The 20,568-nt window shown below is 38.7% G+C and overlaps 1 protein-coding gene across 5 annotated transcripts in view; it reads left to right on the top strand.

The window, feature by feature from the left end:
• The window catches only part of CNTLN (centlein), a 299,452-nt gene that overhangs the window by 169,352 nt on the left and 109,532 nt on the right, over positions 1-20,568 (top strand). For all 5 annotated transcript variants that reach the window (XR_013960576.1, XR_013960577.1, XM_080667631.1 and 2 more), the window contains exons 13-14: positions 7,199-7,299; positions 17,593-17,684. Coding sequence is in view for 3 of the 5 variants with exons in the window: in XM_080667631.1 (XP_080523757.1) it covers positions 7,199-7,299; positions 17,593-17,684 (193 nt within the window). In the remaining 2 variants the exon portion in view is untranslated. The remainder of the gene's footprint in view (positions 1-7,198; positions 7,300-17,592; positions 17,685-20,568) is intronic.

Raw genomic sequence — 20,568 nt, 5'->3', positions numbered from 1 at the left:
AGGGATAAATGGTGACAGAAGGAGACTTGACTTTGGGTGGTTGAACACAACACAATACAATATAAAGATTATGTATTATAGAATTTCACACTTGAAGCCTATATAATTTTATTAATTAATGTCACCCCAATAAATTCAATAAAATTTTTTAAAAGTAGAAAAAAACAGTATTTTCATTTTGGAGCTATTCTAAATGGTATTATTTGCTAGTATATAGAGTAGCTTACATTTTTGCATACTGACATTATATCTTATACTAGAGACCCAGTACACAAATTCGTGCACAGGTCGGGTCTAGCTGGCCCAACCCTGTAGGGGCTGATGGGGTGGGGCCGGTGGGGGGGAGGGGCCACGGGTGGTTGGTGGGCCGGCCCCACCCCCTGGTCGAGCTCCTGGTCGAGGGGACAATAGCCTTTTATTATATAAGATTGTTAATATATTAGAGCTAACTTTGCCATGTTATTATTTTGTTTGTTTCATCTGTTTCCCTTTTCCTTCTTTCCAATGTGTTACTTGAACATTTTTTTAGAATTACCTTTTTATTTATCTATAGGGTTTTTGAGTATATCTCTTTGAGTTAGTTTTTCAATGTTTGCTCTAAGTGTTATATATACATAACATTACGGTCTACTGGTATCAACATTTTACCATTATGTAGAAACCTCAATTTTATATTTGTCCCTGTGTGCTCCACCCTTTATTATATACTTGTCTTAAATATTTTCTCTAAATACATTGGAAAACTATTTAGATGTTATAATTTTTGCTTCAATTTTCAAACATAATTTTAAAACTTCAAAAGAAGGATAGCCTATACTATTACGGATAAATATAATAGAGATCATTTTCTTCTTTCCACTGTTATTTCTTCACTTCTGACCTTCCATTTTTAAAAATCATTTTTTAAAATTCTGTTTGAAGAGATTTTCTTTAGACTTTTGTTTGGGGTGTGTTAGCAACAAATTCTCCATTTTCCTTTTCTAAAATGTCTTCATTTTACCTTCATTTCTGAAGGTTATTTTCACTGGACAGAGAATTCCTGGTTACCACTTCTTGTCTTCAGCACTTTAAAAAATATATCACTTCCTTCTGGTCTCCATAGTTTCTTATGGAAAATATATTGTTATCTGAATCATTGTAATTCTATAGGTAATACACATACATACTCTCTAGCTTTTTTCAATCATTTCCCCTTTTTCTTTACTTTTCACAGTTTTAATTGTGACATGTGTTGGCATGGATTTCTTTGGGTTTATCCTGTTTGGGATTCTCACAGCTTCTTAAATTTCTAGGTTTGTACCTATTGTCAAATTTGGGAAATTTTGGTCATTGTTTCTTTAAATGCTTTTCTCAGCCCCACATTATTTTTCTGTCTTTCTGCTTCATTTTTGGTTCTTACCTGAAAATAAGTGTGAGAATCCAAAATATGTGCAAATAATTACTTTTTGAGGAACTGCCAAACTGTTTTCATAGTGGCTGTATTATGTTACATTCCCACCAGCAGTCTACTAAGGAAAGGCTCCACTTTCCCCACGTCTTTGTTAATACTTGTTATTTTCTTTTTTTCTTTCTCTTAAGTTATAGCCATCTTATTGAGTATGAAGTGATATCTTTTTGTAGTGTTATTTGCATATTCTTTTTCTTAGACATTTGTGAATATTATTTTCCATTCTGTATGTTTTTTTTCTTTCTTAATACTGTCCTTTTATGCACAAAAGTGTTTAATTTGGATGAAGTCCAGTTTACTTTTTCTTTTTTTTTTTTTTTTTGCTTATGCTTTGGGCATCATATCTATATAGCCATCACCAAGTCAAAGATTATGAAAATTTATACCCATGTTTTCTTCTGTTTTGTAGTTTTAACTCATATTTAGATCTTCAACTTATTTTTTAGTTAATTTTTTTAATTTGGTGTGAAGTAGGGGTCCAACTTTATTCTTCTGCATGTGAATATTCAGTTGTCCCAGGTACTATTTTTATGGCTTTGGCAAACAGTCTATAATATCACATGTAAGAGTTAATGAAATGATCTAATAAGTTGAAAATTTAAATATATCTGTCCTTGAGAAACAGTCTACCATGTAACATCACAGGTTATCATAAGCCAAATGCAAAGAAGTTCTGAGTTATCAAGGGTTGTACAAGTTATCAGGGTCTGTTGAGAGGCAATAGATTTCAAGGCTATGTGGCAACAGGCTTTGACTCTCAGTTACTTTATGATTCAGAAATAGGGACAAGAAATTCATCTAGTGAGATTGAAGTCTTCAGAACTAAATTCATCTGTAAAGTATTTTTAGGTAAGAGTGTAGGGAGTTTCAGATTAAGATTAACACAAAACCTAATTCATTGCTGAGTTAGAGCCCCAAAGACCAGAGTCTTATATTCCTTTTATCTATCTGTAGAAGGCTTCAGAATATGGTGCAAATTAAGACCTATAGATAGGCTTTTAGAATTCACTCAAGATATTGTTAAAGTATTGGGGCCTGGAAGCAAGTAAATAATTTTAGCTAAGTAAACTATATGTTAAATAGGCCTTTAAACTATGGAGATTTATCATATTAGTTACATATAACCAAATCTGTATGACCCTTTGTATTGTTTGTGCTTTCATTCACTAATTCTAAATATGCTAGGACCTGGAACTAAAATATTGAGCAAAACATGTGGCTCCAGGTAAGCTTCACAGGGCTTTAGTTTGACACCACAAATAATCATCAAAAGAATTCTTATGTAGATTTCTTTAGCTCTTTTTCTTTGTAGCTTCCTCCTCTCTGGGTACTGTGCTTCACAAATTCTAGCCATTTCAGCCTTCCAAAACTCTAATCTCTCTTTTTAAAAATATGTTTTAATTGATTTTAGATAGAGAGGAAGGGGAGAAGAGAGAGAGAGAGAGACAGAGACAGAGACAGAGACAGAGACAGACAGACATCAGTGTGAAGAGAAACATCAACCAGTTGTCTTCCTTATGCACCCCATCTAAGAATGGAACCACAACCTGGGTATGTGCCCTGACCAGGCAAATTGAACCGGCGACCTTTCTGTGCACAGGACAGTGCTCAAACAACTGAGCCATACCGGCCATGGCTCCAATCTCCTTTCTTTAAACTTAGTGTGACCCCTTTCTCCCTGCATCATGGTATGAAGAGTGTCTCCTGGCAGAAGTATGGGCTGACATTTTAGGGTTCTCTTGTTAATGGAACCCCAATGTTTTTCCTTGGTTCTGCCTGCTTTGACGTACTGGCCTAAAGAAATGCACAAACAGGAGTTTGCATTATAGAAAGAAAAAAAGTAGTTTAATATTGAATTGGTCAATATGGAGATGGAGAGCTAGTACTCTAACTAAATCAACTCCCAATGGCATGTAGATTACAGGTTATATAGGGCAAAAATCACGAGACACTGGGTTTGATGTGTATAATAAATCATTTCTTCAGGTCTTTGCCAGCATCCTTCTGTCTAGTTGTTACTGGGGCAAATAGGAAATGTATTTCAAAGATACATGAGGTATAGTGACAAGATTTATTAGAGCAAAAAACAGAGGACTGCCCCCAGGTTCCTGATGTCTCATCCATGGCCAGGTGGCTCAGCTCAGTCTTGCTACAGAAGTCCAGCCTCTGGGACTGCACCAAAACCAGGAAGAGACCAGAAGCCAGAGCTGCCTTGCCATTAGCCTCACATCCAAGGCTCTAGTAGTTCAGCACAGTCTCTGTTCCCATCTGTCCAGCTTTCGGTGCTGTGCATCCTCCTCTTACTTGGCTGCCACACCCAGGCCCCTGTGGCTGCTATGGAGAGTCCCTCAAGCCTTTGTTAAGCTTTGATTATATTACATTGGCCTTAGGAGAGAGTTGGTTTTCTTTCAAACTATCTAATCTCTGTCCTTTTTCTTCTCAGGCTTGTGCTGGCCCCTCCCCCTATCTAGTCTCTTTCCTGGATCTTCTGGGGTTCCATGCCCTTATCCTATCTGATCTTTTTTTTTTTTTTCAGGCTAACCTTTTCCCCTTTTTTATCCCAATTTTGGCTTCTAATGTGCATGCCTCAAAGTTCTGTTTTGTCATCTGACTTGTACTGCACATAAGCTTAGTGGAAGGACCTCCCCCTGCCCATCATGGCTTCTGTGCATGTGCCCAGCAAAGGAATTTCCCCCCTGGCTGGTTCCACTCCCACCTCTTGGTTTGCAGGATCAGATTGGTTGTTTCCTGGGGAGATTGGAAAGCTGTTCACTCCTGCCTGCTTCTGCATACTCAGGGATTAGTCCCTTTGACAGAGGATGTGGTTGTCCCCTGGGGTGTCTGTGAAGCTGTAGCTTCCTAGTTAATCCCATTTAATTAGATGTCTAGCTCCATTCTTTTTTGTTAATACCTAGCTCGCTACCTATGCTAACAGTCTTATGGGAAAGTAACCAGGGGGTCATTCCACCTTAGGGCTCAGGAACTGAAACATAATTTTTAAGTCAAGATGTTCATTCTAGCCTGCTTAGAGGTCTGGACCATATGACCTTTAGTCATGTCTGGGTTTACTCTCTCCTGCTGCCTCAGGAGTTACTGATTATCTGGGCAAAAGTCTGGGTGGGTGGGGGATAATTTCTAGAGCTAGGATTTAATATTTAATCAGTTATAAGGACCCTCGGTTTCACTCTTTGTTGATTTTGTATCCCTCAGAGATCATAGTTCTCTGCTGCTTATTGTCCAGCATTTAAATATAGTCATTTCATATAATTTGTCCAGTAAGTAGTAGATTCTGAATTGTGGTCCTCAGACTCAACATAGTATAAATTTGAAACCTCAGATTAAGTGGGTTGTTTGTAGATAGGCAATATTCATCTGGCTCAGGAGTGCCTGGGCATTGACTCTGTCAGCCCCTCCTCCAAACACCCAGTAAGATGTGGTTTCTTAAAACTTAGTTTGACTTAAGAATAAGTGGCCCCTAATGTTTATAAATACTTCTTATTAGAAGTAGGGATTGTGTGAGTTATTTGTGAAAAAGAATAAACTGTAAGTACAAAACAAAGAAGCAAGAAATAACCTTATGAACAACTGCAGCCCTTTGTTCTGCTGGCTTAGTGATTTGAGAGCCAAGGAAAACTAAATTGAGATGAGCTACATCTGCTTTTTCTTTGTGTGGCCATCTTCCTTCAGTTTGTTCCATTTTCTTAACTAAACAAAGTAGGAACCTAATCCAAACTCAATTTGATTACATTTTCTGTATTTCTCTTTTTTTACCTCTTCTCATTTGAAAATTTTATATTTGTTTTTCATTCTTTAAATGCTTTTTCTTGAAATTATAGCATACACCATTTATTTGACAAAGTCTGAAGTTCATAACTACCTCTATCCTGGTACAACAATGAATGCAAAGATTTTTAAATGCTTTAACTCTGATCCTTTCCATGTTCTTATATCATTTTGTTGTTCAGAACTTCAGTTCTACCTTATTTTATTTCTACCTTCACTTCAGTATTATTATGATTGCTTTGAATAATAATGTTGTTTAGTTACATGTATACATTTACAAATGTATTTCATCATCATTGCCTATTTTGTTTCATTCAATGCTTTCGAGTTTTTTTCTTAAATTATGTTTTTAATAGCTCTTTCATCTATGATGCATGAATAATAAACCTTGGAATGTGGAAAATATTACTTATTTTCGTTCTAGCTTTTCTTGTTTATGAGAAGTCTGTTGTCATTCCAAAATTCTTTAGTTGTTAATTGATTTTTGTTTCAATTTGGTGGGTTTTAAAATTGTCTCTTTCTCAGTTTCACTGTTTCTAAGTGTGATTAGTTTTATTTATCCTGTGTGCATTTTTTTTTAATATTTTCTTAATCTGTTTATTCATACTTTTCCTCAGTTCTCAATTTTTAGTTGTCATATCTTGGGATATTGTTTCCCCACCCCCAAATCTTCTCAGATATCTCTTTGAATAATTTCTATTAGGTGTTTTCTGGACTTCTCATTCCAACATACTTTATATCATTACTGTTTTTCTTTTCTTTGTTTCTTTGTGTGGTCTTTGATTTTACCAATTTTCATTAGCTTTGTCTATGTGCTTTTTAATCCATCCACTGAGTTTTAAATTTCAATTATGTTATTATTATTAATTAATTTAGTTTATTTAGCATTTCTATATATAAAGGTATATAGATTTATTTTTTGTCTTCTTTTGTTCCATAAATCCCTGATCTTTTTAATATGTTTGTCACCTCTTTTTCTTTTTTTCAACATTTTAAAAACTAATTTAAATAAAAAATTATTTTTAATTCTATTATATCTATTTTCTTGTGGTCTCTTCGCCAATTTTAGCAGTGGTGATATGTAGACTGTCATTCATGGCTTTGAAGTTATTTATATGTTTATTCTTATCTGCAAACTTGACTTCTTTGAGAGTTATTTTTTGTGGTGGTGTTTCTCCTATCCTTTCTTTCAATTGTGGAAGCCTGTCTTATTAGATGATTGTGAACTCTCCAGTGTACACTGGCCATGAACTCATTTTTACACTATTATTGATTTGTCAGGTCTCTGCAAATATATATGGCCCAAATTTGAGACTTAGCATTCTGATCTCACATAGTTCACTCTGTCCTGCCCTCAGACTGGAACAGGAAGTCTCTTTTTTATAGAACTCTAAGACAGGCTCTGGTATTCAGGTTTTTATTCAGCAATATTATGTCTCTCAGCTTTCTGCAGTTAGCCCAGGTTTTATCTATCAGTGATGAAGGGCCTTGTGCATAAGCTTCCATCCCCACTCAGGTCTCAAGGTCTGAGGTCTCCATGGGCAGTACTTGATCCAGCTCTCTCATGATGGAATGTCAATTCCATTTTACTAGTAAGAGTTCTTTGTCTTGGCATCTAGAGATTTACTATCTTTGCTTTCAGTGGTATAAATTAACATTTTTATTATGTTATACATAGCATATCGAGTGTTAGGAAGTGGTCAGATAACTCAATATATGATTTTTAAAAATCAGATAGTCTATTTTTTAAAGTATTTAACATATTTATTTAGATTAAGTTAAAAATCACAATTTTTAAATTTTCAGGTCCTCATTAAAATACTATTATAATTGTTAGGATTTGTTAATGTTAATATATTTTTGCTTTTATTTTACTATTGTCTAGTTCATATATTTTTAAATAACCAGCTGCCTTTATTTGTTTGATACATTATTCATTTAAATAATTACTTATGTTAATTTTCATAGGATGAATCTTCAGGAAGAATTGGATAAACTTAAAGTGCATATATCTATTGACAAAGCAACAATACAAGAATTGAATACATGGATAGCAGAGAAAAAAGAAGGTAAATTTTTTGTGAGAATAAATACTTAATGTAGGCATTTTAAAATTTCTAGTTCATGATGTTCTATTTTCATTTTCGTTTAAGAATCTTACATTTCCCCCCTTTCCCATGACTTTACTGGTTGGTATCTCATTAACATCACTTCTCATGAGAAAATGAAATAGAACACCTAAAAGTCAGTAAGCTTTTAATTTATTAAAAGTTCAAGTACGACGTTTTATAAGGAGAAAACATAATTTGTTTTTATTAGTCATTGATAAAGTTTTATTATCTTTTGTTTAAAGTTTTATAGATAATATAGAGTTACTCTACTCAATATCATTATTTTTGTTTGACATACTTTTTTGGAAATTGTTTAGTTCTTATCTGTTATCTAGAATCAAAATTTTAGAGTTAAAATGAAACTGGCGTATCTGCAATTCTGCAGCCAGCCTGCTGAATAGCCTAAATGTGTTTTGTAAGAAGGAATGTATCCGTTCCAATGCAAATTGATTCCTTTGTTAAAATCAAGATAACTATATTTACTAAATACTTCAATCCATGCTTTAGTACTTTATTAGAAAAAAAGTAAATAAGGTTGATTTTACAGGATTTCTTTTTATTTAACCTTGCTACAGCTTAATTGTTACCAGTATATGTTTTGGGATTGACAATGTATACTTACTAATTTATACTTAATAATTAAATTTTCATGTGCCATTTATCTGGCTATTGTACCAATTATTGTTGTTCCAGTTGCTCTCACCAGTGACTTGTCAGGCTCAATATTTGAACCCCTTTATTTTACACCATTGATTTATATCATATTTCAAGCTTACTCTTTAATTGATTTCTGAAACATTGGTTTTCCCCCTGTTTTAACTTTTACTTTTCTTTCCTGTATCTTTTCAGTCTTCTACTAGAACTTATTTCTATTTTTTCCCTTAACTATTGGAGTACTCTAATACTTTAACCTTGGTTTACTTCCTAAAAATAATACCTCTGTTGATTTTGGAAATATTACACATGTTTTTTTAATTATACATATTTAAAAGCATTCAAGCAATGAGAAAGTATAAAAAGGAAAAAAAAAACAACAAAGAAAAAAACTAATTTACAAACACTTAAAAATCAGAATTTAAGTATTAAATAACTAGAGGCCCAGTGCACGAATTTGTGCATGGGTGGGGTCCGGCCGTCCACCCCGATGGGGACCCATCAGGCTAGACCAGCTGGGAGAGGGGCCGCGGGTGGTTGGCAGCTGGCCCCTCCCCCGATAAGGCTGTTGGGGGCCAATTGGGGGCTGGGCCAGAGGGTCGGGGGGGGGGGGCGATTGGGGCCCAGATCAGGCTGGTTGGTTGCTGCACTGCACGTCATAGCCACTGGTCATTCCGGTCGTTCTGGTCATTCCGCTGTTCTGGTCGCTGGGTTTTATATATATAGATTAGCTTAGGGTTACTTCTCAGAGAAGATGGGTTCTAAATATAGTGGACTGATCTATGTTTATCTTGCCTAGGAAATAAAGTTTAAATTAAAAAATTTTTTCATGGCAGGTCTTTCTGAATATTTTATATATATATATATGTATATATATATATGTATATATATATACACACACACACACACACACACACACACACACATACATACACACATACTAGAGGCCTGGTGCACAAAATTCATGCACAGGGGGTGTGTCCCTCAGTCCAGCCTGCACATTCTCCAACCTGGGACCCCTAGAGGGATGTCCGACTGCCCGTTTAGGCCCGATCCCAGTCGGATCCAGTAGGATCGGGCCTAAATGGGCAGTCGGACATCCCTCTCACAATCCAGGACTGCTGGCTCCCAACTGCTCGCCTGCCTGCCTTCCTGATTGCTCCTCACCGCTTTTGCCTGCCAGCTTGATCACCCCCTAACCACTCCCCTGCCAGCCTGATTGATTCCTAACTGCTACCCTGCCAGCCTGTTTGCCCCTAACTGCCCTCCTTTGCAGGCCTGGTCACCCCTAACTGCCTCTCCTGCAGGCCTGGTACCCCCAACTGCTCTCCCCTTCAGGCCTGGGTCCTCCTGCAACTGCCCTTCCCTGCAGGCCCTGTCGCACTCAGCTTCCCTCCTCTGCTGGCCTGGTCACCCTAACTGCCCTCCCTTGCAGGCCTAGTCCCTCCCAACTGCCCTCCCCTGCTGGCCTAATTGCCCACAACTGCCCTCCCTTGCAGGCCTGGTCACCCTCAACTGCCCTCCCCTGCTGGCCATCTTGTGTCCACATGGGGGCAGCTGTCTTTGACCACATGGTGGCAGCCATCTTGTGTATTTGAGTGACAGTCAATTTGCATATTACTCTTTCATTAGATAGGACTGGAGGCCCGGTGCACGAAATTCATGCACAGGGGAGGAGGGTGTTTCTCAGCCCAGCCTGCACCCTCTCCAATATGGGACCCCTCAAGGGCAGTAGGACATCCCTCTCACAATCCAGGACTGCTAGCTCCCAAAAGCTCGCCTGCCTGCCTTCCTGATTGCCCCTAACCACTTCTGCCTGACAGCCTGATCATCCCCTAACCACTCCCCTGCCATCGTGATTTATGACTAACTGCTCCCCTGCCAGCCTGTTTGCCCTTAACTGCCCTCCCCTGCAGGCCTGGTCACCCCCAACTTCCCTCCTCTGCCGCCTTGGTCACCCCTAACTGCACTCCCTGCAGGCTTGATCGCCCCCAGCTGCCCTCCCTTGCAAGCCTGGTCCCTCCCAACTGCCCTCCCCTGTTGGCCTGATCACCCACAACTGCCCTCCCTTGCAGGCCTGGTCCCTCCCAACTGCCCTCCCCTGCTGGCCTGATCACCCATAACTGCCCTCCCTTGAAGGCCTGGTCCCTCCCAACTGCCCTCCCCTGCTGGCCATCTTGTGGTGGCCATCTTGTGTCCAAATGGGGGCAGGATCTTTAACCACATGGGGGCAGCCATCTTGTGTGTCGGAGTGATGGTCAATCTGCATATTACTCTTTTATTAGATAGGATAGAGGCCTGGTGCAGGGGTGGGGGCCAGCTGGTTTGCCCTGAAGGATGTCCCAGATCAGGGTGGGAGTTCCCTTGGGGTGTGGGGCAGCCTGGGCGAGGGGCCTGTGGTGGTTTGCAGGCCGGCCACGCCCCCTGGCGACCCAAGCAGAGGCCCTAGTATCTGGAGTTTATTTATCTTCTACAATTGAAACTTTGTAGCCTGGAGTGGAGCCAAGCCTTCTGCTTGCTCTGTGGCGGCAGCCATTTTGGGGGGGATTTATGTATATTCTATAATTGAAACTTTGTAGCCTTAAGCGGAGGCCTGGGCCGGCCAGGGTGTGTGGAAAGTTTGGCTTCCTCCATCACCGGGGGCAACCCTATCCTCCTGTTCTTTCCAGGTCTGTGGCTGCCACCATTTCTGTTTGGTTTTATGTAACTTCTATAATTTTAACTTTGTAGCCTTGAGTGGAGGCCTAGGCCAGCAAGGGCAGGCAGAAAGCTTGGCTTCCTCCATTTCTGGGGAAACCCAAGCCTCTCTCCTGCTCTCTGTGGCCGTAGCCATCTTGGTTGGGTTTATTTGCATATTCGCTCCTGATAGGCTGGTGGGCGTGGCTTGTGGGTGTAGTGGAGTGATGGTTAATTTGCATATTGCTCTTTTATTAGATAGGATAGAGAGGCCTGGTGCATAGGTGGGGGCCAGCTGGTTTGCTCTGATGGGTGTCCTGGATCAGGGTGGGGGTTCCCTTGAGGTGTGGGGTGGCCTGGGTGAGGGGCCTGTGGTGGTTTGCAGGCTGGCCATGCCCCCCGGCAACCCAAGCAGAGGCCCTGGTGTCTGGGATTTATTTATCTTCTATAATTGAAACTTTGTAGCCTTGAGCGGAGCCAAGCCTCCTGCTTGCTTCGTGGCCGCAGCCATTTTTGTTGGGATTTATTTATATTCTATAACTGAAACTTTGTAGCCTTGAGTGGAGGCCTGGGCCAGCCAGGGTGTGTGGAAAGCTTGCCTTCCTGCATTGCCTGGGCAACCCAAGCCTCCTGCTTGCTCTGTGGCTGTAGCCATCTTGGTTGGGTTAATTTGCATACTCGCTCCTGATTGGCTGGTGGGCGTGGCTTGTGGGTGTAGCAGAGTGATGGTTAATTTGCATATTACTCTTTTATTTATATATATATATATATATATATATATATATATATCCCTATTTATCAAAAACTACTATGATTTTTTTATTCACAACTCTTCTGATAGAGAATGTGTGAATGTTTTCCTCCACCCAACAACCATTTCTCTGATTTTCTGAACACCAACTCAATATCCTACATTTTAATTAAATTCAATTCTGTTACTTAACTGCCCAGAGTTAGCAGAGACCCATGAAATATATTTTTCCAATTCTTTTCAATCTGTGTGTGTCTTTTAATCTGAAATTAGTCTCTTGCAGACAGCATATGTAAGGGTCTTGTTATATTATCCATTCAGCCCCTGTGTGTCTTTTGATTGGAACATGTAATCCATTTGCATTTAAAGTAATTATTGATCAATATGTATTTATTACAATTTTATTATTCATAATTTTGATCCTTTGCTTTTCTTCTTTTTCTTAAAGAAGACCCTTTAACATTTCTTGTGATACCAATTTGGTAGTGATAAACTCCTTTAGCTATTTCTTGTCTGGGAAGCTCTTTAATCTGTCCTTCAATTGAAAATTATAGCTTTGCTCGATAGAGTAGTCTTGGTTTTAGGTGCTTGCTTTTTATCATTTTGAATATTTCGTGCCAATATCTTCTGGCCTGCAAAGTTTCTACTGAGAAGTCATCTGACAGTCTTATGGGAGTTTCCTTGTAGGTAACTAACATTTTTTCTCTTGCTGTTTTTAAGATTCTCTCTTTGTCTTTAACCTTTGACATTTTAATTATAATGTGTCTTTGTGTAGTTTCATCTTTTATAGGACTCTTTGACCTTTCTGAACTTATATGTCTATTTCCTTCACCAGGCTAGGAAAGTTTTCCATCATTATTTTTTTAAATACGTTTTCAATCCTTTGGTCTCTCTTTTCTCTTCTGGTACCCCTTGATGTGAATGTTAGTACACTTGAAGTTGTCCCAGCAGGTACTGTCCTTATTTTTTGGGTTCTTTTCTTTTGCTGGTCTGATTTGGGTGTTTTTTGCCTCCTTACTTCCATATCACAGATTTGATTTTCTGCTTCATCTACTATTGATTCCCTGTAATGTATTCTTCATTTTATTTATTGTATTCTTGATTTCTGATCGGTTCTTTTTTATGTTTTTTATGTTCATTTTATGTTTTCTGTCTTTTTGTTGAAGTTCTTACTTAGTTTCTCTACACTTCCCATAAGTTTATTAAGCATCTTTGTAACCAGTGATTTGAACTCTGCATCTGGGAGATTGTCTGTCTCTATTTTATTTATTTCTTTGTCTGGAATTTTGTTTTGTTCTTTATTTGGGACATGCTTCTTTGTCTCCTCACTTCCGCTGCCTCCCTGTACTTATTGCTATGTAGAGAGTAGAACTGTTATGTCTCTCAGCCTTGGTCAAGTGGCCTTATGTAGTAGGTGTTCTGAAGGGCCTCCTTGGTAACCTGAACTGGGTGTTTCATTTGTTCCCCTTGTGTGGGCTGTGTACATCTTCCTGTTGTAGTTGAGCCTTGATTGCTGTTAACACACCAATGGGAGGGATTTACCCCAGTCTGATGGGCTATGAGGACAGGCTTGACTACAGTGGAGGAGCTGCTTTGCAGGTATCAACCCCACAGAGTCAGTGGGGCTCTGGTGCCTGATGAGTTTGCCCCTTGAGTGTGTCGCTTGTGGAAATAGTTGTGTGGTACTTTGATGTAGTCTGAAACTAATCACTGGGTGCACTGGCCCTGAGGCCTTTAAGGAGGTGCAGGTAAAGGTCAGCTACTACCTGTGCCCTGCCCGGGACCAGCCAGCATGAGCTACAGAGCTGTCTGCAGAGGGTTGCTACTTGGGCTAAGCTTGCAAAAGCCAACCTGTAAATCAAAGATGGCTGCTACTAATGCTGCTCCTAGGACCACTTAGCAAGAGGTACGGGGCATGTCAAGGCCAGATGTTGCTTGTTTGGGGCTTGAGAACCTTTCAGAAATTTTAGGACAGTTGCAGCATGAGCCAAGACAGGCCATTTATATGGAAAAGCCACTGGAAACAGCCTGGGTGGGCCTGGCATGAAGGTTGAGGAGGAGACAGGTATTTTAGGAAATCACCAGGGCAGAGCGAACAGTGTTAGCCTGGTTGTTGGAAACTCATATATAGTGCTCTTTAGCCAGCTCTGTACGGGGAGGGCTTAGAGAGGAACAATTGCCTCTGCCAGCACTTCTGTCTGGGAGAAAGCTGCCCCTTCAGCTGTTGCCCCAAAGCCAGACAACTCAGTTCCTCCCAGTATATCCCTGGCATCTTTCGAGCTGCTGCCCCAGCGCTGGAGCTCAGAGCAAGTGAGTCCCAGTACATCTGTACATGGGCCCTTTAAGAGCAATTCCTGGGACTTGGGCAGCTCTTCCTCACACTCAGCCACAATCCCCACTGATTTTCACAGTCAGAGGTTATGGGGACTTCTCTTCCTGGCACTGGAACCCTGGGTTGGGGGTTTGGTGCAGGGCTCTGACCCCTGACTCCTCAGGAGAACCTCTGCAGCTGAGATATCCCTCCTCATTTTTAATCACTACACGTGGTGTGGGACCAGCCTATTCAGAGTCTTCTGAGCCCCTCCTATGAGTCTCGATGTAGCTTCTTCTTTATATATTTAGTTTAGGACTTCTGTTTAGCTAGACTTGAGGCAGTTCTGAATGATTGTAGTTGAGTTGTAATTTTGATATGGTTGTGGGAGGATGTGAGTAACACATTTACCACCATCTTGACCAGATCAATTTAGATTAATTTTTAATGTAATCCAAAAGAATTAAGAGAGAAGAAAAAACATACAAGCTGGAATAAAATAAATTTAAACAACTATGAATAAGCAAATCTAAAAGTTAAAAACAAAGAAAGTGGAGCAAGATGATATCCTTAAAAATAATATAAATCAGAATGTATTTTTATAGTAGTAATAATAAAAGGAAAACATATAGAATAAAATTTAAAAAATAAGTCTCCAGTAAGGTGATTCCACTTTAGGAGAAAAAATTGAAGTATGTATTTCTAACTACTCCTCTTTGTTCATTTTCCAAATCATGAGATCCTTGACAGGAAAAAGAATCAAGGGGCAGTGTTGGTTTCTTGCATTTCTCTGTGCCTGGGCTTAGCTCCTTGAGTATCCTATCTAATAAAAGAGTAATATGCAAATTAACCATCACTCCACTACACCCACAAGCCACGCCCACCAGCCAATCAGGAGCAAATATGCAAATAAACCCAACCAAGATGGCTACAGCCACAGAGAGCAGGAGGGAGGCTTAGGTTTCCCTGGCAATGGAGGAAGCCAAGCTTTCTGCCTGCCCTTGCCGGCCTAGGCCTCCACTCAAGGCTACAAAGTTTCAATGATAGAAGATACAAAAACCCAAACAGAAATGGCGGCAGCCATGGAGCTGGAAAGTGCAGAAGGCTAGGGTTGCCCCTGGTGATGGAGGAAGCCAAGCTTTCCACACACCCTGGCCGGCCCAGGCCTCTGCTTAAGGCTACAAAGTTTCAATTATAGAAGATACATATATCCCAATAGAAATGGCTGCCGCCACGGAGCAAGCAGAAGGCTTGGCTCCACTCCAGGCTACAAAGTTTCAATTGTAGAAGATAAATAAACCCCAGATACCAGGGCCTCTGCTTGGGTTGCCAGGGGCGTGGCCGGCCTGCAAACCACCACAGGCCCCTCACCCAGGCCACCCCACACCCCAAGGGAACCCCCACCCTGATCCGGGACACCCTTCAGGGCAAACCAGCTGGCCCCCACCCGTGCACCAGGCCTCTATCCTATCTAATAAAAGAGTAATATGCAGATTGACCATCACTCCGACACACAAGATGGCTGCCCCCATGTGGTTAAAGATCCTGCCCCCATTTGGACACAAGATGGCCACCACAAGATGGCCAGCAGGGAGGGCAGTTGGAAGGGACCAGGCCTGCAAGGGAGGGCAGTTGTGGGCAATCAGGCCAGCAGGAGAGAGCAGTTGGGAGGGACCAGGCCTGCAAGGGAGGGCAGTTTGGGGGGACCAGGCCTGCAAGGGAGGACAGTTGGGGACGATCAAGCCTGCAGGCGAGGGCAGTGATGGGTGACCAAGCCAGCAGAGGAGGGAAGTTGGGGGCGATCAGGCCTGCAGTGAAAGGCAGTTGGGAGGGACCCAGGCCTGCAGGGGAGAGCAGTTGGGGGGAACCAGGCCTGCAGGGGAGGGCAGTTAGGGGTGACCAGGCCTGCAGGGGAGGGCAGTTAGGGGTGACCAGGCCTGCAGGGGAGGGCAGTTTGGGGCAAACAGGCTGGCAGAGGAGCAGTTAGGCATCAATCAGGGTGGCAGGGGAGTGTTTAGGGGGTGATCAGGCTGGCAGGCAGAAGTGGTTAGGGGCAATCAGGAAGGCAGGCAGGCGAGCAGTTGGGAGCCAGCAGTCCTGGATTGTGAGAGGGATGTCAGACTGCCCGTTTGGGAGCCAGCAGTCCTGGATTGTGAGAGGGATGTCAGACTGCCTTTTGGGAGCCAGCAGTCCTGGATTGTGAGGCCCAGTGGGATCGGGCCTAAACGGGCAGTCGGACATCCCTCGAGGGGTCCCAGATTGGAGAGGGTGCAGGCTGGGCTGAGGGACACACACCCCCATGCACGAATTTCATGCACCGGGCCTCTAGTTCTCTATAAAACCCATGAATGCGAGAAATAAACTTTTTAGCAGACAACAATAAGTGAACATGAACATGGTCAGCCAGACCACCAGTGGGCTTGCTCATACCCAGGAGCACATAGGAGCAACCAAATTTATTTTTAAGTCAATCTTCAGCCTTTATTTTAATGGAGTATTTAATCATTGTTAGCACTCTATGTTCTTTGAGTATAGAACTATTTTCTTGATATTCTTGACAGTAAATATCACACTTAGAACTCTAGCAGATATTTAAATGACTAGAGCAGATGAATAGTATTTGCATATTATTTTTATATTCCTGAAAGAGTGTTGTAAATGAATTCAGCACCATGGTATTAGGGGACTAGAAAAAGAAACTTGGGAACCAGTAGATTATTATCAAGGTAAAGGTACATATTCCCCAGATGGCAAATTCTACCTATTCTAGCTTTTATTTTCCTTAGGATAGTGTTCTATTTATTTCATAAGAACAGAAGTTTTAATTGGATATGTCATGTTTCAAAGACAAAAGAAATGCCTAATTCACTCTAACAAACTTGTTAGTCACTGTTTATACCAAGAGGATTTCTACTCTATAGAGAATGATATTGTTTTCTTTTTCCTTTGTTGATAAATCAAAGTTTTACACTGACCTGTAGCAGCCATGCAGACTTTAAAGCAAAATCATTTCAGTCTAACACAGATATGTATATTCTTTTAGGTTTATGTATTCTTTTTCTGTCCCCTTTTTTATTCTTTGAGAAATATTTTATCCCAAAAATAGTTCAGTAAAGAAAATGTTAGTTAAATGTGTTATAGTAATTTATTTGATAACAAAAAATCTATTTATAGGTTTTAATGCATTTCAATTTTAATAATATCAACTGAAGTTTTATGATTTTTATTAAAGTTACCATGTTGCTTATATATTTTTGTTGATTGAAAAGGTTTCACAGTCAAATGCATGGCGAGTATAGGAATGATTTCTAGAATTTGTTATAAAGTCATAGTTTTTCTGTAAATGTGGTATTTATAATTTACTCTGCCAAATGCATGATCTTTTACTTGGAAAAATAGGGGGTGGTAGGGCATGTTACAGTTTTAGTGCACCCTAATTCTGTTACTGTTTGCTTTGTTCAGCAATCACTCTGATTCTCCTGGCAGGGAACAAGATCCAGAGAACAAAACAGTAGTGGCTTGTGTAGATAAAAAGGCCATGAATTCTGCTTTTAAGGCAAAGGGGGAATAGTCTACAAAAGAATGAAAATCGGAATAAAAGTACAGCATTGTTAACCTGCAGATCTGTTGTACCTTTGAAAATCTTACACTGCAAAAAAAAAAAAAAAAATTGACACTAGAAAGATACATAATTATGTGACTGAAAATCTTAAGGTTAGCATTTATTTATTGGCCATATACTTGACAATAAACTAGACTATTCCTAATTGAAAAACTGTAGAACTCTTTTCCTTAAAATTACAGGACAGTGTTTTAGTAGTGAATAAGGTGCTGTAATATATTATTTATTCTCTACCAGAACAACTCTTTAGATATGGTGAAGATGATGGGGTCAAGAAGAGTACTCCAGAGAAGAATGGGAAAGAAATGTCGGAGCAGACATTACAGAAGGTAGTCTAATCTTTAAGATATTGAACTGAGCACGTTAAATCTGAATTTTAACATAAAGGATTATATTTTAAAACGAGGGTGCATGAATTTAAACCTTGTGTGAATCCTTAATTTAAATTCATAATGCAAAATTATTGACTTGCCAAAATGGGCTAAAAAAAAAATCAATGTTAGTGAAATAAATGTGGAAACACTTGTGCTTCTGTTGACATAGATTAAAAATATTTGTGAAGGTGAAATGAAGAGAATTACAATAGAAATTATAAAAATTTTCATTATGTGTTTATTGGTTATAACTAAGCATTTCACTTTAAAATGGGACTATGAGACTCTATGTTATTCACTTTAGCAAGCATAGAGATTTACAATATTTGTACTAAAAATATGAGACACTTAGCTTCAGCACAGTAAAATGATAATATATTTATAATTATAAACTTGGAAATATAATGACTCAGCTCATTTTGGATGAAAATTTATACCCATATCATTTAGTATAGTTATTCCTTTTTAATAGAACCATCTGTGTAAATAAACCCTCTAGTTACTTTGCATAGTACCTATCATTAATAGTAAAATGTTATTTAAACATCTTCACATTTATCCTTATATTTTTACATTTAATTTATATGTTTGTGTATAAATACATTTTTATCAATTTAAATTAAGTGGGGTTGGTTGCAGTTTTATTGTTACAAAGAAAATGTTCTTTAAATAGGTTTATTCTTATAACTGATTGTCATTTGGCTACATAATACTTAGATAAAACTGACATATCAACAGAAATATTAATGTGGCTACTTAAATTTCTTACATCTGTGAATTGACTTGTAGGAAACCTAGTGATTTACAGCAGATGATGGATTTATTATATTGTACTTCTAATACTTGCCATACAAAGGTGGTCATTTCATTTTTACTGAATGACCATTACCAGGTTAACATAATAATAAAGAACAGGAAGTGCTCACATTTATTTATCTTAAGGTAAAATGAGTAATTGAAATAATGTATACACTACCAGTTAGAATGCTATACACTTTATCCTAGCTTACCTTCTTTCTTTCAAAACAATATTTTTGTTTGCCAGGCTTTGTATAATTTTTATCTCTATGGATATATAATATTATGCTACTACTACTTACTGCTTTGGGGTAGAAACCCTAAAGAAATCCATAATTTCATTTCAACTGTTATAAATGACTACTAATGTTGTGGACTCAGAAATCCATTTAAGTACTAAAATGCCAACAGGAATTATTTTCATTGGACCATATGTCAAATTAACATACTAATTTGTCACTTTTTTCTATATTAACCTAATGCAATTGTCTAAGTCATGATTTAACCCCTTTTAGTTACCTTATTTTAAAAGGATGTACTTTGTGGGTGGTCTTAAATTATTTCAAACTGAAATCAATTAAAGCCCAACAAACTTAGGAAGAGTGTTTTTGTTGGTTTGTTTTGTTTGTTTTTTTTACCTCCCTCTTTTCTTCTTAGAGATTCAGATAGAAAAAGCTGCTTCAGGAAGGGAACCCTAGCATAATCACCTGAGCATATTCACTTTAGCACATAAGAATTATGATAGTCAGGAGGGAACCATGCAAATATCTGTTCACTAAATTTCCCTCTGTCCCATTTTTTCTGAGTTGCCTATCAATAATTTTTTTGTCACTATCTCAGCTACCTATGAGTTTGCCTATTTCTCCTTTGAAATCTCAAGTTCCTCCCCTTTCTCCTTTGTCCAAAATGACACATATACCTCATTTTGCCACAGTCTTTGTAATTTTCACACTTAAATGAATTCCGCATGCACATGTATTAAAATTTTATTTTCTTCTGTTAATATATGTCTGTTAATTTGATTATTAGCCCAGCTAGAAGCACTTAGAAAGTGGGAGGAAAATTATTTTTAATGCCCCCACAATCTATATGAAACTTATTCAAAATCGATTTAAAAGATTGTAACAACATGAAAACAATATTTGTGCAGAGTAGAAATGAAACTATAACTAGATTATTTTAAAATAATATATTAACATCACACACTGTTACGGAATGAATTGTGTCTCCACCCTTCTTACCCCCCACATCTTTATGTAAAAGTCCTAAATCCTAGTATCTCAGAATAATACTATATTGGAGATGGGGTCTTCAATGAGTTAAGTCAAAAGGAGGTTATTAGGGTTTAAGCTACTCAGTCTGTAGTACTTTGTCATGGCACTCTTAGCAAGCATATAATACATACACATTACAAAGTGATGTGTTTTATTTGTTTTGAACGGGGCCATCATTTTGGTAAATTTTAAAAATTTTTCAGTATTGGAGGAAAAGTATGGAGTTGAGTTGATTTATAGCACACAAACCAAATGCCTTTAACAATTCCTCAGACTTTCATTCTCAAAAATATATTGAAATTTTCCTTTTCCATTTTCGGAGGTCTTAAAATAAGTTGAAGAACAATTTCTGAGAGTATACCTTGAATAACATAAGCATGCTATGGACTTTCCCCTTCAAAGTCTTTGGAAATAGTTTTTTGTGTTTTGTTATTTGGCCTCCATTTTAAACGTAAATGCAAATAAATTTGGCCAGTTCTTATGATTAAACATTGATTCGTATTAGAGAGTTAACACATTTTAAACATAATAGACTTTGACAGACATTTTTCCATCAGTATATAAAATTTTTATGAGTTGTACTCACACTTAAATGGATTTTAGTTAAAAGAAAAAAAATTATGCTAATCTTCAGAATTGCAATCTCAAATTAAAGATGGTTATTTGTTACATTATATTTTAATCAAAAGTATAAAGTTGATTTAGTGGCTAATTCAGCAATATTCGGTATAAGTAATTTTATTTCAACTCAAGTAATTTTCTAAAAT

This window comes from Plecotus auritus, assembly GCF_963455305.1.
Source record: "Plecotus auritus genome assembly, chromosome: 5".
NCBI lineage: Eukaryota > Metazoa > Chordata > Mammalia > Chiroptera > Vespertilionidae > Plecotus > Plecotus auritus.
The sequence above is the reverse complement of the archived record's forward strand: the minus strand, read 5'-3'. Positions and strand labels throughout refer to the sequence as shown.